The sequence below is a fragment of the Pangasianodon hypophthalmus genome, chromosome 6 (assembly GCF_027358585.1).
Source record: "Pangasianodon hypophthalmus isolate fPanHyp1 chromosome 6, fPanHyp1.pri, whole genome shotgun sequence".
NCBI classification, from domain to species: Eukaryota; Metazoa; Chordata; class Actinopteri; order Siluriformes; family Pangasiidae; genus Pangasianodon; species Pangasianodon hypophthalmus.
In genome coordinates this window covers 28,261,466-28,281,949 of record NC_069715.1, presented here as the reverse complement: position 1 = coordinate 28,281,949, position 20,484 = coordinate 28,261,466, and the positions used below count along the sequence as shown (strand labels likewise).

The window sequence follows — 20,484 nt, the reverse complement described above, 5'->3', positions numbered from 1 at the left end:
GCTTCAGGGTCAAACATCCAAAGCCATCAGGACTCCAGAATGGATGCTATAGTCTAACAGTTGGTACAATGGTGTCATTATTAACCTAGATTTTTTTTAAAAGCATGAACAGTATGTAGGACACAGCACAAAAAAACAGGTCACAACAATGAGAAGCTGTGTTCCACAATCGGCTCCTGAAAAACGTCTGCATTCATTTCAGTGTTTCAGAAAAATCTGGAAAAAAGTCTAAATGAATAAACAACAATAAAAAAAAAGTATACAGTTGAGTGCAAACGTTCGTATGCCTTTTAAATTTGTACAAAACCTGAAAACTTGTTACAACATACGACCTAAACATTACACCCAGCTCAAAAGTTTGCATCTCCGATCATCTAATGTGGTTTTGCATGTGTTTATATTTGGTATAAATCAAGCTGAGTATCTGGATAATGAGAGAAATGTGTATATATATATATATATACACACAAAGCGGGAATACATCCTGGATAGGACACCAGTCCATCGCAGGGCATCATGCACACACACTCACACCTACAGGCAATTTAGCGCAGTCAATCCCCATACGCCATGTTTCTGGGAGGTGGGAGGAAACGGGACAACTCGGAGGAAGCCCACAGATTCGTGTGTATGTAGTACAGTATTTTGCATTTTGCAGTCGGGAACAGTGAAGAAAATCTAGTGCAATTATGACATCCCATAATGGAGTGCAATAGGTTTGTGTCCAAATATTGCACCCTAGTGGATGAAGAATAAATGTATTGCACAGCTGCTATTTGTAGGGAATAGGGAATAGTTATTTTATCCTTTCTCAAGTGATCATGATGTGCCCTACTCCCTCCAAAGGCTACATCTTCTCTCTAAATGGTCATTTTTCATAGACAAGTCCAGTGTTTTATTGCTGCATAATCACTGACAATTTTGGAAGCGGCAAAAACTTCCATCATTTTCATTCAGGAGCTGCTGTTCACTTGGTCTGATTTTGTAAACTAACAGATGCATATAAATACAAAAGCAAGAACATGAAACCTGTGTTAAAGCACCACAAATGTAATCTATCGGAAGCAAAATATAATATTCATACTTAGAAATGGCCTACGGTTATAGTTAAACTCAGCCATTTTTGCTCAGAGTAATAACAGAATCTCAGGACTGAAGCGTTCTGCGTGGGGTTCCTCACTTCGTCATGTTTACTGAAGGCTGAGGAGAAACCTGAGGAGTACTACTGACCTAGAGTTGTTTTATGCACTAAAAACTCAAAATGATGCTTAAATAATAATAATAATAAACTGATGATCGTATAATAAACACAGTTCAGGAGTAGAAAAATCAGCAGCCCGGGCACCCGAGACAAGTGATTTTGCGTCTGGGCTATTAGTTTTTTTTTTTTTTTAGGTTCAACAACCAGTAGAAAAGAAAAATTCCTACTGCTTTGTGATTTAAAAAAAAAAAAAACCTTCATTTGCTATGTATGTTTAAACGTAACGCACTTCATGCTGACGTGACTATAGCGCACACTACTCGTGCCGAACCTGCTGCACTAACACACATCAGCCATGATCCGGATAACGGTAATGATGAATCAGATGAATCAGAGTGCACAGACGATCTTTAAAGATTTGGGAAGACACAGGTATGAAGAAATAATAATACAGTGCAAAGCTGTCACATACACACACATCTCAACTGCTACAAGTAGCAGTCAATTTGCAGCTAAACGTACCGAGAGAAAATAAAGACGCTAATTGGACTCGAATATGTTTTACATACGACAGAACAGAACACCACAACTCTCAGGCAAAAGTTTGTCCGAAGACTTTTCGTCGAGGTCACAAAAGTCATGTGCTACATTAGAAACTGTTAGAAGTAAATAATAGTCATAAACATTTCCCTTAATCTGCATTAATTATCACTTAACTAGATAACTAGCTCATCATACATTATTACATTACCTTAGCTAGAAATGTCCTTAGCTACTTGCGCAGTAAGAAGGTATTCGGGCAACCAAAACATGGGACTAGGAAGCACACCAGAGATTTTATTCGCCCATAGGGCTAGCTAATGAATTTATAATTAGTCTACCACTGCATTACATACAAATACTTGTAAAATCATCTGAACTAAAGTCAGGGGGAGGGTGCAAAAACTTTCTCACAGGAAGCAAAATGAAAGATGGAAATTCACAGGAAGTGAGCTCAGATCAATGTTTCAGGTGTTTTTTTTTTTTTTTAAACTTCATTTGTTTTTAAATGGTGGTCACTCTTTGCTTTGAGATCTTCACCTTCTTGACCACATGAAGGTAAAGATTCCCCGTGCAGGCTCTGACAGGATCCCAATCCCCGTGTCTTCGTTGATGCCTTGACGTTTCAGCTTGGGCCTCCTTCTCAGGTCCTTGTCTCAGTCAGGGAAACACTTCTTAGCATAGTCCCTAAGGTAGAAAATCAAAGCAAAAACCTTAAAAATGCCTTTAAAATGAAATCATTGCCCTCAGCTGGGATCCTCCGACTGCTCCAACACTCATTTTTGTCATTTCCAGCTCCACAGAGCTCAGTCCATGCTACAGGTATATAAACTCTTTGTGCTGCTGTGAGGAGCCATTATGCTGAGACGTGTCGCTCTCCTTGTCCCAGTCCTTCAGGCCCTCAGGCAGACTCGTGTCCTCGTCAATGCTGCCAGTCCCCTCCACAAACTCCTCGTAGGTGCATTTCTCTGCAAACGGCCTCGGGCCCAGCAGTTCCACCATGTCTGCTTTGTCCAGAACTTCGTTCTTCAGGAGACGCTTCCCCACCTGAGAAAGGAGCGAGGAAATTATGCTTACTCACTCACTGAAAACACGTGTGTACATTGTGCTAAAATCATCTCAAAATGGTCGGCTCTTCTTGGATGGTTGATTGTGATGATACACATTTGAATCGAACACATTCTGACTGAATCTGATTGGCCAGAAGGTGTTGATTAACGTTCCATAACAGCAGATCTGACAGTAGTGCAGCTCCAAATCACAGGTTTATATTCATGCCCTCGTTCTAATACATTATCGTTTCTATGGTAACAGCTCATTCACAGGGACCTGTATGGCCTTTCATAAACTGATCAAAAAAACACATGTAATTGTTGATATGAAGTTTTCTGTAAGGAGATATTTATTTAGCAGTTATGGAAGGAGTCTCCAGTGTCAGTGATTTGTAGCAGTCATTAAGTTTTCTTCAGGACAGAGGAGTTTACACTTTTTCTCTGTAACATGACAAGCTGTGCTTTTTCGTCTTATTAACTTCAAAAGAGAGAAAAAAACAGAGGCTGGTGTGTGAACAACTGTTTATAGCTGCTATAATGCAAGCGATAACCTGAACTAACTTGTTTCATGGATGTCCCACAACATTAAACGTAACTATAATGGATAAAACATAAGACGTGTCGTTCCTTAATTTTAAAAAAATTGTAATCAGTGGAAAATTGTTGTGGTATAAGAGGAATAAAACACTTTGGGACATGCTTTTAGTGGGAAATAATCACCTTTGGGGTGGTAACAGAAACTCATCACAGCTTCATCACACTACCCCGTCGTTGATTATTTTCCTATAACGGCACAGTCCTTAGGTGGGGCTACACATGAGCTCAGTTTGTGATGTCACAAGATTAAAGGGTCAAACCAAAAGGCTTTGAACCTCTCACATATAATATGCAAATTATTATATGACAAATCTTTATCCACAGAATCTGCACGCAAGCTGTGCATTTATGTCACGCAAGAATTACGGTAATCATAATATGAGCCTCATTTTCTCTTCTAATTCATCGTTTCTATGGAAACACAACACCTTGTACATCTTTCAAATATGTAAATATTATAACTAAATGTAATAACTAAACTGTACTATTTATTATGCAGTTACTGCTAGAAAATGATGAGGAAATTTTAATAAGCATATGTAAATCCTGATATTATACTCCTGACTAACCGAGTTTAATTTTTTCAGTCATGTTTGCTTATAACATGACATCATACACATTACACAGCTGGTAATTAAGGTTGAACAAAGACATGCTTAATTTTTCTTTTTAACAATTCAGAAGGTCACAATTTTGTCAATTTAACCATGACGTGAGCTAACTAGGATATTACTGATGAGCGACATCGTGGTTGTTATGGTATCGGGATATTTGATTTTTGGTTACTGTTAAATAAATCGCAGAGAATTAGACGATATCAAATGTGACCTGTGACAAACACTAGCAGTTAACTAGCAGTTAGCTGTAAGGGATAGCAGAAGGACACAAGGACATATTCCGATTGCATAGTCATGGATACTGTCATTACTAATGAGATATCTTGTGGCCAGTTGGATTGAAGTTGCAGAGATGCTTGTCTTCTTACCTTCTCCACCAGCTCTCGTTTCTCGGTGATGAGTTGGTGTGTTCTCTCGAAGGCCTTGCTGATGAGAGAACGCACTTCCTGATCTATGAGCTCAGCAGTGGCCTCACTGTAAGGCTTCTCCAACACTAGCTCACCCTGCTGCGGCAAATCAAACGTCATCTGACCCACTGACTCACTCATCCCAAACTGCGTGATCTGTGTGTGGGAAAAAAACAGTGCTGTTTTAATGAAAAAAAAAACAAAAAAAAACTCCAATTCAAACTGAATTAAAAGTCAAGCAAACTAAATGAGTAGGTACCTGAGCATACGCAGACTGTGTGACTTTTCTCAGATCGTCCTGAGCGCCCGTGGTGATCCTGCCAAAAAACACCTGCTCCGCCACACGCCCTCCGAGCATCACACACATCCTGTCAAAGAGCTGCTCGCGCGTGAACAGGTACTGCTCCTTCGGCTGGTACTGCGCATAGCCCAGGCCTTTACCTCGAGGAATGATGGACAACTGCTCGATAAGAGGAAAGAGAGTGCTGTTGAATTCTCAGATCTGAAGGTGTGGATTCATTTTAAAACATTAGTTACTGTTAATAATTCAAATCACAGGTTTACTGTAGATTTATGCGCTTGTTCTAATACATTATTGTTTCTAAAGTAACAGCTCATTCACAGGGACTTGTACGCTGGACGATCTGCATAAAGACTAACAAAGAAAATGTTGTTATTGAGCAAAGGAAAATGTATAATCTCTGATATGGTGAAGTTTTCTATAATGAGATGTTTATTTAAAATTTAAGGAAGGAGTCTTTGTGTTCTGTTAGTGGAAAGCTCTACGGCTTCAACAAATAGCCAGAATATTATTTATTATTGTGCATATTTGAATAATGAGGCTAATATTTGAATAGTTCCTGAAATATAGCTGTGTTTTAGTTTTAGCCCCTGGCTAAAAAAATATCGCAAACCTCAGCTTTAATGTATATTAAAGGACATGCTGTTGGGGGAATATGAAATCTTTCACATTAGAAAAAAAAAAAAGGCTCGACAAAGCCTTCCGAAATTCGAATGTGTAAATAGCCAGGTATAAAAGGTAAGATGGGTTAAAAGAGCTGCATACGCCATTTTGAAGGACATTTATAGACCTACTCTATGTATTTAATTTTTTAATCACTATGTTTGCTATATTATCACAAAAAGTCACAAGCTATTCAAATGTTCAAATAAAACTACTTTAATTTGTGTCATTTTTCACCTCATGCAAATGTTTGAAAATCTAACCAGGATGAAATGCAAAGTCTTTGGATATAGTATTACTATTAGTATTTTTAATTTACATGCCACAGTTACTGAAAATGGGCTTAATTGTGGGCTACTAAGATGTTCACCTTAATGCATTACATATTTGGATTTATAGAGATATGAATTATCTTGATTATTTCAGAAAGGTCAGTATATAATATAGTAATTATACATATAGTTCTGAATTCATAGAGCTACAATACTCTGCATTTAGGAAACCTTTCATCTTTTACAAATGACCAAATGAAAGCAAAAGTTCAAATGACTTTGTTCTAAACAGACACATGATTAAAACAGAGCTGCATCCAGTCTGTGTGTACCTTCAGCAGAGGGTCAGCGTGCTCCAGAAACCAGCCTACGACAGCGTGGCCGGCCTCGTGGTAAGCTACAGTGGTTTTCTCAGCAGGCTGCAGAATCCTCGTCTTCTTTTCCAGACCTCCGATCACCCTCTCTACAGCCTGCTCAAAGTGTCTGGAGGTCACAGCTGGGCTGAGGTGCCGTGCCGCGATGAGAGCTGCTTCATTACAGACGTTCGCAATATCAGCCCCTGAAAACAGACGTTTATAATCATAGACCAGTTTTACACGGCCTGCAAGACCTACACCGTCTCCACCCACCTCAACTCAGAGTTTCAGTCCAGCAGTCATCAGCAAAACAGGAGTTTTCTGTTTTATTATCACTAAAATTATTGGTACCCTTCATAACATGCAACACACATGCACTTATTTCAAGCTCATCACTGATACTGATATACAAATATATTTTAAGAGAAAATACTCTTAATTTAAAAAAAAAAAAAAGTTTCTAAATTGAATAATTGTGTATAATTCTCTTAAAGGGTGCCAATAAATCTAGAGTTCATTGTATTAAACATGAATAACGGAAGTTCTCATATGAAAAAATTTCTCAATAATATATATTATAATAATTAATTTAATAAATAAATATTTCTTATTTATATATAATTCTTATTGATACTGTAGTTAAGAATATGTTTTAATCACAGAGATTTAACTGCAGAAATAAAAAAAAGAATATTTGTAAGAAACTGTTTTACTGCTCTTTATAGTCCGTTTTTATATGAAGAAATATTTCACTGTATTATTTTTAAAATCTTTGCTTGACAGAATTTCTTTACACATGTTTAAGATGTATGCACACTACTGTATATGACATATTGTTTAGATTGGTTTGAGTAATCATTCATAAAACCTTTATTACACTATTAATATAATAAAATATTACATATTTATTATTACAATAATAAACATTCTATTCTAAACATTCTATGATTTTAATTAATGCCGTTTAATCATGAAGAATAACAAGATCTTATTAAAAATGTATTTTATTTTAGGACAAATTCTTCTTCAATTAAATGGACTTATATTTTTAAAGCTAGAATTTTCTGAACAAATTTCTTCCCATCCAGATTTTTTCCTTTTACACAGAAAGTTTTTTTGAAAATGTTCATGAAGACACAGAAATCATATTTTTTTTACTTTTTTTGTTTGTTTACAGATCTTTATACTATTTACATTTATAGTTCATTTAATAATTAAAAAAAGGCTTGAACATTGCTTACTTTAGATAAAACCCTAAATAATGCTTTATAACTGGTTATAAATGACCTATGAAGATTGATATGTATACTGTAATAAATGTTTTATTTTTAAATATATATATATATTGTTAAAGCCAATTCAATAAATTATACATTATTATTAGTTATTAGTTATTATTAGTTCTGAAGCTGTATGTATGGGTGGTAATAAAATAAACAAATAAATAAATGAATAAATATTCAAATAGTATCAAAAGTTAGAATATTATTAATTTACAAAAAGAAATACATTTAATATAAAAAAATAAGATTTTAATACGATGAAATTATAAATATCACACAAAAAAAATGATCAAGAAACAATGATCAAGAAACATGGAACAGAATTTTTTTTTATTTTATATATATAATTATAAATGTTCATGACCATGTGAAATGTGGAGTAAATAAAATCTCTGTATTTTATTCTTACCTGTGAAGCCAGGTGTGAGAGCAGCCAGCTTTCTCGCCAAATTATCTGAGGTCAAACTGGAATCCAGCTTCAGTGGCCTCATGTGCACTTTAAAGATCGAAGCCCTGCCTTTAATATCAGGCGGTCCTGCATTGGAAAGACAGACGTGGAGACAGAGGACGAGGAGGAGGAGGAGGAGGAGAAGTGGAGAGAAAAAGAAAGTGGGGAGAAAAGAAAGGAGGGAGGGAATTTTATACCACCCAGATGAAGATGATGAGAAGCATTTGCTCCGAAGCCCACAAGAGCCTCAGTGTTTACAAAACTCCTCCAGGAATAGCAGATGTACTTTCACTACCTCCCGCACTCTCTCTCCCTTTATTCTCTCACACACTCTCCCTCCATTTTCCATGTCCGTAACTGGAATGTTCCACTGAGCCAGCTGTGCTAAAGTGGGGAAAAGCTCTCTGCAATGAGAGATAAATCAGTTCCAACACCACGACAGCAATCCCTGCTGACATAATACAGCTGTACCGCATTGCTTCTTAAATCAGTTGTACATGTATGAGGGGGGAGATGTTTGCCAGGAAAACTCACACACGAAGCATGTGGGAAGACAAAAGTTATTACTGTCTCTATAAACGTATCTAAAGCAAAAGGTCAGTTCCAGAAACAAGGCTTGCAAAATCCTAAACTCAGGCCAGAGTTAAATAAGGCAAATCCCCTGAATGCGGGAAAAAAAAAAAAAAAAAAGCATATTATAAATACATAACCAAATCTCTGACAAACTGAAGTCATGGAAAAATTTAAAACCCATAAGCAGTCAGTTTCTTAAAAAAAAACAAAGAAACAAAACAATTAGTCATTGCTTGCAAAAAAGTCATTACCTTCATAAATATTTGCATGCTTCATTTTTTTTACTTTCTTAAATAATATTCTATTTATTATTTAAACTTCATTTTAACCTACTTTATATTCTATCCTTTTCACATTAACTGTTATATTTTAACTGTTTTTTCATATTCATTCATTTCAAACACCATGAACAGCCTTGTAGATAAAACGTGCTATATGAATAAATCTGCATTGTATTTCATTATTCTTCATAAAATGTCCTTTATTAGTCTTCAAAAATCCTTACATTTATCATTATTTGTATTTACCATTTTATACTTATTTAATATTTCCCCATGTCTATACCTTAACCTCTAATTTCACCTCAAGTCTCAGAAGATTAGAGAGAGTTATTGTCTTAAATTTACAGCACTTGTAAAATGTTGTAAAATTACACTTTAGTGTACTGTAGCTTTCCTAAACGGTTTGGCACCTAAAAAATAAACAGATACAAAATCATGTAAGAGGAAGGCCACTAAATCTTGACAATAAGATAATATAATGTCAGTAAGATGTAAAATAAAAAAAAGAATAACATTTATCACTTATATTCAACATTCGACTGGATTGAGCTTAAAGTTGTCATGGTAACTGATCTGGATTTTGGAGAATCCTTGTATACAGAAGGAAAAAATATTCACTTATGTGATAATTTACAGTACGTTATCTGGCCAACTCACAAACGCTGCTTTCTACAGCAGGCCCTAGTACGAGAAGGTAAGAGAGAGAGAATTCATACCTATGTAAATATGCCTGTCGAATCGTCCAGGTCTCAAAAGTGCCGGATCTAAAACATCGACACGGTTAGTGGCAGCCAGAACCACGACGTTAGTGCTGCTGTTAAAGCCTGGAGACAATGAAAAACACAAAACAGCACACACATTCATTAATAATGGCCACGTGGACATGACTCATAATGACACTGAAAACAAAATTTTAAATGAAATTTTCCAGATTTATGTATTAAGCAATAAGATGGTATATCATGATAAGGAAATAATTATATGGTGAAGGTTATGCTGTATTAGTGGAGAGGACAATTCATAAAAATCGTTATTTCCAGATCCCTTTAAATGAGCTGGGAAAAATCTTTCAGAATTAAAAATGATCACTGTGGCGTTTTTGCTGTATTTTCTTAAAAAACAGGAAGTTGAATACCTCATTAAAAATACAGAATTAATTTTGTACACAAGTGTTATTGCATCATAAAATACAAGAGCCAATCAGAACATAACAGAACAGAACAGAAAAAAAGGATTATAATTGAATAATAAAGAAAAGAAATAAGGTAGTTTAAATAAAAAAAAGAAAACAATAGAACTGAATAGAATAAAAGATTAGAATAGAATAAAGACAGAAAATAGAAATAAATAAAGATAGAAATATATGATAAAGAAATGTATGATAGAATGAAATAAAATAAATGAAACAATGAAATAAAATATAAGAAAATAGTATAATAAAAAAGAAATGGAATATAATAGAACATAAAAGAAAAGATGATTAGAACAGAATAAAGAAAGAAATAAAAGAAAATAGAATATAATCCTTTAAATAAAGAAACAGAATAAAATAAAATGGTGTAAATAAACAAACAGAAAATAACAGAACAGAATAGAAAAGAGGATTAGAATAGATTAAAAGACAGAAATATAATAGAACAGATTAAACAGAGAAACAGAACAGAATAAACGATTAGAAAGGAACAAATAAAAAAACAGAATAAAACACAATAAAAATAAAGAAACAGAACAGAAAAAAGTGAACAATTAGTATTTGTGAAGAAGGGGAACAGGGGTGTCAATGTTATCATTAGAATTGCAGTTTACCTCGTGGCCAGCAGAGGGCAGTACTACATTTACTCTACTAAACATTACTCAGGGCTCCTTTACAATCGGTTCAAACGTACCATCCATTTCCACCAGCAGCTGGTTAAGTGTGTTCTCCTGCTCACTCTGCCCACCAAAGTGCCCTCGGCCCCTCTTCCTGCCCATTGCATCGATCTCATCAATAAAGAGGATACAGGGGGCGTGTCTTCTGGCCAGCGCAAAGGTGTCCCTCACCTACAGCATTCAAACAAACATGGTAATAAGACAGATATCAGCAAAGCTGGCACTGAAATCCTTGCAGATAACAGCATACTCAATATCCAGAAGATTGTGTGAAGACGATAAAGATGTTTCTGCTGTAAAAATATTGGCACCCTTGGCCTGACACCTTATTTAGGGCCTCCAAGACATTTACGGGTAACCCTATATAACAGCAATAGTTTATGTGAGGGAAATTGTTATCTGATCAGTATTATAGCACAGCGCTGTTGCATTCTTCATTCTGATTAGTCGGACGCTGTTGATAAATTTTCTATAACAACAGCTCAGAGAGTAGATCCAGCGATAGGACAAAATCACAGGTTTATATTAATGGACTCATTCTAATACGTTATCGCATCATATGGTGAAGTTTTCTTTATGGAAGGAGTCTCCAGTGTCAGTGATTTGTAACAGTAAAGTTGTCCAGCACAGGAAAGTCTCCAGGATAAAGGGCTTTGCAGTTTCTCTGCAACAAGCTGCATTTTTTCATTTAATAACTTCAAGAGAGAGAGAAGAAAGGCTGATGTTACAGCACATTAACAGGACCTGACTTGTCTCATTAATGTACCACAACATTAACTAAAACCAGATAAAAAGTACATTCTTTAATAAATAAGATCCTGTAGTATAAGAGAAATAAAACACTCTGGGGTGGTGACAGTAACTCTGCTTCACACTGGGCCACATCACACTAACCAGTTGTTGATTATTTTCCTATAACAGCATGCCCCATCAGGTTTTACTGCATGACTGTGGATTACTCACTGCCTCACATTCACACAGCTCATGAAGTCCTGAATCAAGCTGATAAAGTCAACGGCACTATCAAACTGATGCCACTGAAGTTGTTGAAGAGAATGATGAACACACTTGACTTTCAACATGACTTGACGAACTTTTAACGTCAGATTTGTTCATGAGTAGTTCATTAATTAAGTAGTTAAGTAGAAGACTTCATTATTATAAAATGGTACAGCTCTCACCCGGGCTGCTCCAACACCGACGAACATCTCCTGAAACTCTGAGCCGTTGACTGTTATGAAGGGAACTCCAGCTTCACCAGCAGTCGCTTTGGCCAGCAGGGTCTTTCCTGTGCCGGGTGGACCTGACAACACTGCGCCCTGTAAGAACATGATCGACCACAGTTATCACTAATGAAGAAAGAGAAGATAAGCTGAACGAAAGTTAAACCCAGATTTGATTGATCCACTTTGTTTTTGATAATGTTATACAAAAAAATCAGCCTGCAAGTGTCCACATTCTTTTCTCTTAACTCTTAATTTTCTCATAATTTCTCAAAACTTATATTGCTATTTACACCGCAGTGTTTTTCTAGTTTGTCAAAGAAAACTGAATTTCAAGTACTCGTGCGCATCACTAGCTTGCACTCCATGTCCTCCACAGAGCTTCTCCTACTTGATGGGAAACAGATGCAGATATTCGACCAAAGAAAAACAAGACAAAGTAATACATAAATAAAGCATGGAAGTAATGGTACGAGGATGAAAGTCAAGACCACTTCACACACTGATCTCGGGTCAAAACAACACACATCATCTCAAGTACAAACATAAAGCCCATCATTACACATCATTTCACATTATACCTTTGGGATTTTGGCACCAAGTTCCTGGTACTGTTTGGGCTTCTTCAGGAAGTTGACAAACTCCAAAATCTCCAGCTTGGCCTCTTCACAGCCAGCAACATCCTTCAGCCTGACGTTAATGCTGTCTCTGATCATCTTAGCTTTGGACTCAGTCATCCTAAAGATATTGTTTCCTCTCCTGTACTGCCATCCTCCAGGCTTCCACTGCTTCGAGCTGAACATGAGCAAACCAAGCAGCGCAACGAGCGGGAGTAAAATCACGAGGAACGACCTGGACAAGAAGAGTGGATAAAAAAGACGTGTTAATTTTTAATAAGATAGGAATAAGAAGTCTGTCAGGTTAATCAACACTTAACAGTCATGTTGTGTTCACTATTTTATAACCGGTAATTAAGTTGCAATCTCTAACACATCACAAAGAATATTATTTATAAAAACAGACACAAGATCTTTCTAAATGTGTGACGTATTGTCACTTCTGTGTTGGACAGATTAAAAATATATATATATATATATATATATATATATATATATATATATATATATATATATATATATATATATATATATATATATATATAAAAATATAATTGTTAATATGGTGAAGTTTTTTTTTTAAGGAGACATTTATTTAACATTTATGGAAGGAGCCTCCAGTGTCAGTGCTTTGTAACAGTCATGTATCTAAGGACAGAGGACGCTGGGCTTTGCAGTTTCTTGGTAACCTGTTTCGTGGACGTTTCACAACATTACATGTAACTTTAAATGGATAAAAAGTACATCGTGTTATTCTATTATTCAATGTTAAAAATTGCTGTGGTATAAGAGGAATATGATACTTTGCGAAGTGCTGTTATTGGAAAATAATCAACTTTGGGCTGGTAACAGTGACTCTGCTTCATGTCAGGACACATCACACTACTGGGACATTGATTCCTTTCCTACCACAGCATGCCAAGAAGTGTTTTATTCACTACATACTAAAAGTGGAAAAAAGCAAAGAGTAAAAATATAACTGAGTCTGTGTCCAAATGAATATCAAACCTGCCAAGAATGCAATGACAAATGTACTTTGATGTGAAGCAATAAGAGATATCGATGACATGGAGCTTTACTGTAGCGTATCTAATAAACTGGCCAAACTGTTAACTGCGACAGACTCACCAATCTCTCTCAGTGCTGTACAGCACCGGCAGCTTGTGTGAATCCTCCAAACCCAGCTCTTGTTCTGCTTGCTCCAAATTCCTCTCAAATGTGTCCACGGTACCGATGTTAAACCAAACATAACTCTGCAGAATCAAAAAATATAATCATGACTTCAGTTAAAACTCATGAGTTTGAAAGTATGCAAAACATGTGGGTAATGGTATATCTGTATAATGTTACAGTGTGATAAAGAAATCTGAGCTAATATTATGCTATACATGTTGATGCTAAGAGAAAATTGTTCTCTCCAGGTGTGACGTGCAATTTTACAATGGCTCACTTGGTTTAAAATTTAAAAAAAGGTACAAGGCAAAAACCCAAGAAAAGCAATTCGGATTTCTATAGTGTTTAGATTTAAATTGAAATTACTAAATACTAAAAGAGATTCTCGCAACTATATCTATTTATCATAGTAAAATATATTAGTAAAAGTATATTTTCAAAATATGCTAGCAGTTTCCACAATAATGAGTTGCTCTATTATAATACTGTGAATATTACGTATTCCTCTACTAATAAACTATGCTTATGAAATCACATGTACAGCATGTTGACAAAAAATGGATAAGAAGGAGAACATATTGCTATGCTGTGAGCAAAACTTTGTATCCCCCATAGATTTTGAATGGAAGAAAGGGTAAAGGTGCCCCTCTTTTTCTATTTTAATCTCCTAAAAAAAATAGAAATCCAACATGTTAAAAATGAAATGTTACATAACAAGACAACAATCAAACAATTAAACTACTTCTGCAGCGCTGCTGAATTCTCAAATCTGTTTGGTGAGAAGATGTTGATTAATTGTCTAGAACAACAGCTCTGACCGAATAAAACCATTCAGAGCATGCTGGTATAATCGTTAATATTTTCCTATAACAGTACGTCCCATTGTGTTTTATTCCTTATGTGTCGACTTTATCGTGCCCTAAGGGTATACAAACATTTGCACACACATTTATGCAGTTTTTATCAGTACACTCAAAGTATATTAGTGATCTGATTGGGTATATAACAGCGGTACAGCGGTACAGCTGAACGATGAATGACTCACCACTTCTGCTGTGTTGACGTCGGGAGCAGGAAGCGCTCTGACATACTGTTTATTAACCACTTCCAGCCTCTCGACCTGCACAGAACCGTTCACTCGCTTCGTAATCCATCAATAAACCAAATGCCACACATGCTGCAGCTGAATTCCTGTTACACTCTAAGCTTCAAAAGTATTGGCACCCTTTATTAAAATGATAAAAAATGAATACGCCTATATAAAATAAATAACAAATGCAATTAGTGCTATTCTGAGCTAAAACATATGGATATGCTGTACAGTTTTACTCTGACACTAACAGTAGTGATTTTTTTTCTTGCAAAACTCTAGTTTCAAAAGTATCTGCACCCCCGCAATTAGTATTTCGTGAATCCTCACCCCTGGACATAATAAAAGCATGGAGTCTCTTACTATAATGTTTAACAAAATTACAGATTTTGCATGTGTTTCCCCTCTGCCCCCTGATAAAGCTCACTATCTCATTTCATTGTGCAATATGCAGAAAATAAAGCTGACTTTATTTGATCTGGTCAAAAGATACAAGAGTTTCTTGAGCGCTACTTAAAAAAATACTGTATATTAAGGCAAATCGAGAAAATGCATTCGCATTTATTTAAAATATGTTCAGGGGCGTCAATATTTTTGCCACATAATCTTTCTTAAAATAAGTTATTATGAGAATGAATTCTTTAGGAAATACAGATATTTTCTCCAACTGCCTGTTTAAGGGTGTCAGTAATTTTGGAGTTTCTGCAGCATGTGGATTATCATTATGTCCATTAGTCATGGTTTGAAATCATTCAGGGTTTAGGTTAAATCTTAAATGAATCGTCTCTTACCAGGCCTCGAGCGAGGTAGTAATTAACAAACTCCCTCCATGATATCTCTCTTCCTTCATCTCTGAAGTGTAAATAAAGAAAAGTCACCAGCATCCCAGCTCCTGCAAAGAGGACGTTCCAGAAATGCTTCTCATCCCACGGGACGTCTCTCTGTTACATAATCAGAAAGTTTAAGGTTTATGAGATCTGTTTGAAATCATCAAAAACAGGAAGTTTGCTAAGAGACTGCAAGCTGCAAAACATCTCCTCAAGTCTCTTTCTATTCCCTGTCAAGTAATTCATCATCATATGCACTTTAGGCATCAACATTTGACTGCTGAATTCTCGTTTCTGATTGTTGATTAATATTCTATAACAGCAGCTCTGACAATAGCGCAGCTGCAAATCACAAGATCATATCAACAAAGATCCTCCGTATTGCACAATTAAGTCAGCTGCAAGTGATTAAACGAGGGATATTTACTCGTAGGATGCGAGACCACCAACTGCCATCTTCCTTCTTCTCGCCACCACCTGTTCCTGCTCCACCTCTTCGTCTTTGGGATGCCGGGTCACTGGATTTCTCTGCAGAGTCATAATCCGAGTCAGTTTTCACTCAGAACTCACACTTCACAAGGGAGCAATCAACATTAAAGAAGAATAAATCATAGTATGTACAAGATACAGAGGCATAAAGCACTTGGGGGAGTGCTGTTACAGAAAAATAATCAACGACAGGGTGGTGTGATGAAGCCGAGTTCCTCCTACCATCCAAAGCTGATTATTTTCCAATAACAACAAATGTTATATTCCTCTTATACCACAGCTATTTTGTAAACAATTACAATATTTTAACTGCATTTATGTATTTATGTATTATTTATCTATTTATAGTTACATTTAATGTAGTGGAACATCCGTGAATTACGTTACAGCAGCTATAAACAGTCTTTCCTTTTTTTTTTTTTTTTTTCCTTTTCCTTTCTCATGAAGTTAATAAGACAAATTCAGCTACTGAGAAACCACAAAGCTTAAACTCCTCTGTCCTGAAGATGTCGGAAAAGGTAACGTTACTGGTACAAAGCATTGACACTGGAGACTCCTTCCATAAATGTTAAATAAACGTCTCCTTACAGAAAACTTTAACAACTACAAACTTTTTTAATCTGTTTATGTGGAGCATCAGCTGTTCAAGTCCCTGTGAATGAGCTGTTACTATAGAATCGTTAACGTATTTAATGCGAATGTTAATATGTTAAACCTGTGATTTGCCTTGTGGTCGGAACCACCGTCAAAGCTGCTGTTACAGAAATGAATGAACATTCAACAGAGATGTGCTATAAACAATGTTATCATATAGTCCGTATTAAGCAGGACGTTTTTATGTTTTTAACGCAAGTCCGGTTTCAGAATGATTTACCTCTGGGTTCTGCTGTTGATCTCTTTGGAAAGAACTTCTCAAATCCTGTGTAGGTGTCAAAAAAAAGTTTACAGACAGTGCTATAAATGCAATAAAATCCCTAAATTATTAAGATGTAGGATACTGTAGACTTTGCAACATAAAAAGTACCTTTTGGTGGTTTGCTGGAGAAGACACGTGACTGTGACAGCAGCGATTCATTGGATCCTAATCTTAATTTCACTCGATGCAATGAAAAATTCTGTTAAGAAATAAAAGGTTTAATTAGTTATCATTCAGGTTAAATGGAAACACCACGGATCACAGGATGTATTCTGTATATACAGCCAGCTCTAGAATTATTGGCACCCTTTGAGAGAACGGAGAATGGCACGAGAGAACGAATACTCTGCTCGGTAGCTCTTTGGAATGCACGCTGCAGGCGCTGGAAACTGTGACAATAAAGAAACTGATATCAGGTTGGTGTTCTCATTCGGCACACAAAGAGAAAACAGTACACCACTTAGGGTGTATTCCTGCTTCACGCCCGGTATTCCCGGGATAGCCTCCGGATCCACTGTGACTCTGACCAGGATGCAGCACTTACTGAAGATGAAAAAAAGAACTGGAAAAACTACTTACTTTTTTCCTTTAATGAAAATGATTCTTTTTTTTTCCAGATAATAGAAGTTTCTCCAGAAAACAGACATTACTGACTAGTATTGTAAAATATATATACAGTATTGTGCAAAAGTCTTAAAAATGCTGCAGAGCACTTTTAATAAAGAGCAGTAAAGAGTAATAAACTAAACAAAGTCAATATTTTGTTTTACAAGCCTTTGCTTTTAAAAAAAAAAAACATCCCAGGTACAATAGTGCAGTTTTTTACAGAAATTTGCTGACAAGTTTTACTGAGCTTCTCTGGGACATTGACAGCAGCCTCCATTATGTTTTTTGTCTGGAAAGTGGTCCTTTACATAACACGTTGCTAATAATATAATATATAATGACATACAAACTTTCTTTCTGTAACAGTTCATTTTTGGTCAGAAAAGTAATGTTTAGAAATATAGAATGTCTTTGTACTGACTCAATAATACACAAATCATCAAATAAACATCTATAACAAAATTGGTCCGAAAAAATAAGGTGTCTAAGACTTATTATACTAAGACAAAAATATGCACAGTACTGTATATTTTTTATTATTATTCTTTTAAATAAATGCAAACAAATGAACAAATTATCATTCTCCTAAATTTAAGAATTTAAGTTTTGCAAAATAAAAGCATTAAAGAAAATTATTTTTAGATATTTGAAATGTATTTGAAATAAACCCCAATCATCATCCTTGTCAAATGAATATGCTTTGAATATGAATATGAATATGTCATTGTTGGGGTGCTAATAATTTTGAAATCGTATCTTGCAAACAAAACAATAAATTAAGAAAACGGTGTTATGCCTGAAAACATGTTAACTTTAAACTAAGATCATAAGATTAGTTGCACGTGTTATTACACTTTGCTTATTTTCATGGAAGGTGCCAGTAATTCTGATTATCAATTCAATGTGATTAAATTTTATTATGATGTTATTTTTTATTTATATTTTTCAGCAGCTTTACAGAATCTGTGTCCTTCCCATTGATCAACAGGCTGAGTGTACAAGCAGCTACAGACACATGTTTAAACAAATAATACACACATTTAGATGGAATTTATTTACATTTATATTTAGAGGAATACATTTCAAGTTTCTTGACCGGAAGATGAATTAGTTTAATTAGTTTAATTAGTATAATATTCTGAATTGTACAGAGTGTACCCCGGAAAGTGGGCGGAGCCAATCCAAACAAAAACAAACCTAACTGCTTACCCTGAACTTTAACACTGCGGCTGAATGACAGTTAAACGCGCTGTATCCTCTTCTCCAACTCTCCCATCCTGACTTACAGCAGTCTGCACACATCAGCCGCAATATCCGACTCATTTTCCAGCTGCAGCAGAAAGTTTCCTCGAAACTACGAGGAAACTGAAAAGAGATAAAAGCAGCTGACTCGAGTAAACAGCAGGAGCGGGGCGCCCGCGTGCTGCCTGATCAAAATACACACATCTACACAAACAAACGCACAACATTACAACTACAAACTGTTTTAATCACATCACACAAAACAGCTGTTACAGATTACTAACACTATCTTTATAGCGAGTAAAATACAATACACAAATTTATATTTATTCTCCATGGCAGATAGATTTCTTCGCAGGCAGCTAAATAGACACCAGGGGTCCTTTGAAAAAATAACGAACTTGTCGACAGTGATAGGCTCACTGAAGGGTTGTAGGTGACCAATAAGCGGCCATTTTAAACGCCGGCTTGGTCACGTTTTCATCACGCCTTCAGCAACAGAAGGCACAGATTCAATTCCTCTTTATTAACTCTTTAGCGCATGATGTGTTCACACATCACCCAGAGATTTTAATATATGTAATAAATGCATTATAACTCCTCAATAATCATTTCCTTGTTTGTTTTTGATGTTTAATATTTTAAAATAGTTTTCTAACAGAACTGACATGACCTTTTCTAATGAAACATTTATTCAAAATGAATAGTGTTTTCCCTGGAAATCACAAACATTATCGACTTTCCTAAAAATATATATTTAAAATAAATTCAAACAAATTGTCATCCTTGAAAAATGAATATGCTTGTTTATGAATTATCCTTATATTAATGTTCAAACCGTGTTTTGCAGAATATATATAGAATTTGTATTTTTAAATCATTTAGGCATACGTGTATTTTAGAAAAAAATTAGATTTAACTTGAGTGCTTTTAAAGAATTATACATTTATACACTGAATTAAACACTAACAAGTCAAATCCAGAATTATTGTTCAATGAAAACAAATACACTATATGGCCAAGAGTTTTTGGACACCCGATCATCACACCCATCTGTGGTTCTTTCCCACACTGTTGCCACAAATTTGGAAGCAAACAATTGTACAGAATGTCTTTGTTTGCTGTAACATTACAATTTCCCTTCACTGGAACTAAGAGGCCCAACCCTGTTCCAGCATGACAATGCCCCTGTGCACAAAGTGAGCTCCATGAAGACAAGGTGTGTGAAGGTTGAAGTAGAAGAACTCGAGTGTCCTGCACAGAGCCCTGACCTCATACACACTGAACACCTTTGGGATGAACTGGAACATTGAATATCAGCGCCTGACCTCACTAATGCTCTTGTAGCTGAATGAACACAAATCCCCACAGGCATGCTCCAAAATCTAGTGGAAAGCCTTCCCAGAAGAGTGGAGGATTTTATAATGGCAAATAGGTAACTAAACCTGGATTGGGATGTTCAACAAGCACATATGGGTGTAATGGTCAGGTGTCCACATAATTTTAGCCATATAGTGAAATATAACATGAATAATACATGTTATATTATAATGAGTGATATAAATTATTTTTTCCAAACAGAAAGGTTTCCTGAAGTAGTGTGAAGTTCTGCAAAAGGAAATTATTAGCACCTCCATAATTAATATAATAATATATAGTGAACAATGGACAGAATAACTGAGCACTGAGCCTCTTCTTGCTGTGTGTAGTGAAAGCACTTTGGTTTCCTCCATAGTGATGGACAAAAAAGGGATTTAACATGTGTGCAAATTCATAATTTTCAACAAGTGCTTCTAGAGGTTGAAAATAATTATGACATTTTTTTGTTTTTCCAGACAAAA

General features: G+C 35.6%; 1 protein-coding gene across 1 annotated transcript; it reads right to left on the bottom strand.

Moving 5' to 3' along the window:
- Positions 1 to 2,212: 2,212 nt before the first annotated feature.
- Positions 2,213 to 18,821, bottom strand: LOC113526563 (AFG3-like protein 1). Its single transcript, XM_026913727.3, has 16 exons — positions 18,611 to 18,821; positions 16,904 to 16,994; positions 16,754 to 16,798; positions 15,818 to 15,918; positions 15,355 to 15,504; positions 14,519 to 14,593; positions 13,429 to 13,553; positions 12,265 to 12,535; positions 11,642 to 11,779; positions 10,478 to 10,631; positions 9,308 to 9,415; positions 7,699 to 7,824; positions 5,983 to 6,209; positions 4,674 to 4,874; positions 4,376 to 4,570; positions 2,213 to 2,788 (listed from the first exon to the last, which is right to left on the bottom strand). Exons 1-16 carry the CDS (start codon positions 18,722 to 18,724, stop codon positions 2,558 to 2,560), a joined length of 2,352 nt encoding a protein of 783 aa, XP_026769528.2. The 5' UTR covers positions 18,725 to 18,821; the 3' UTR covers positions 2,213 to 2,557.
- Between the last annotated feature and the right edge of the window lie 1,663 nt (positions 18,822 to 20,484).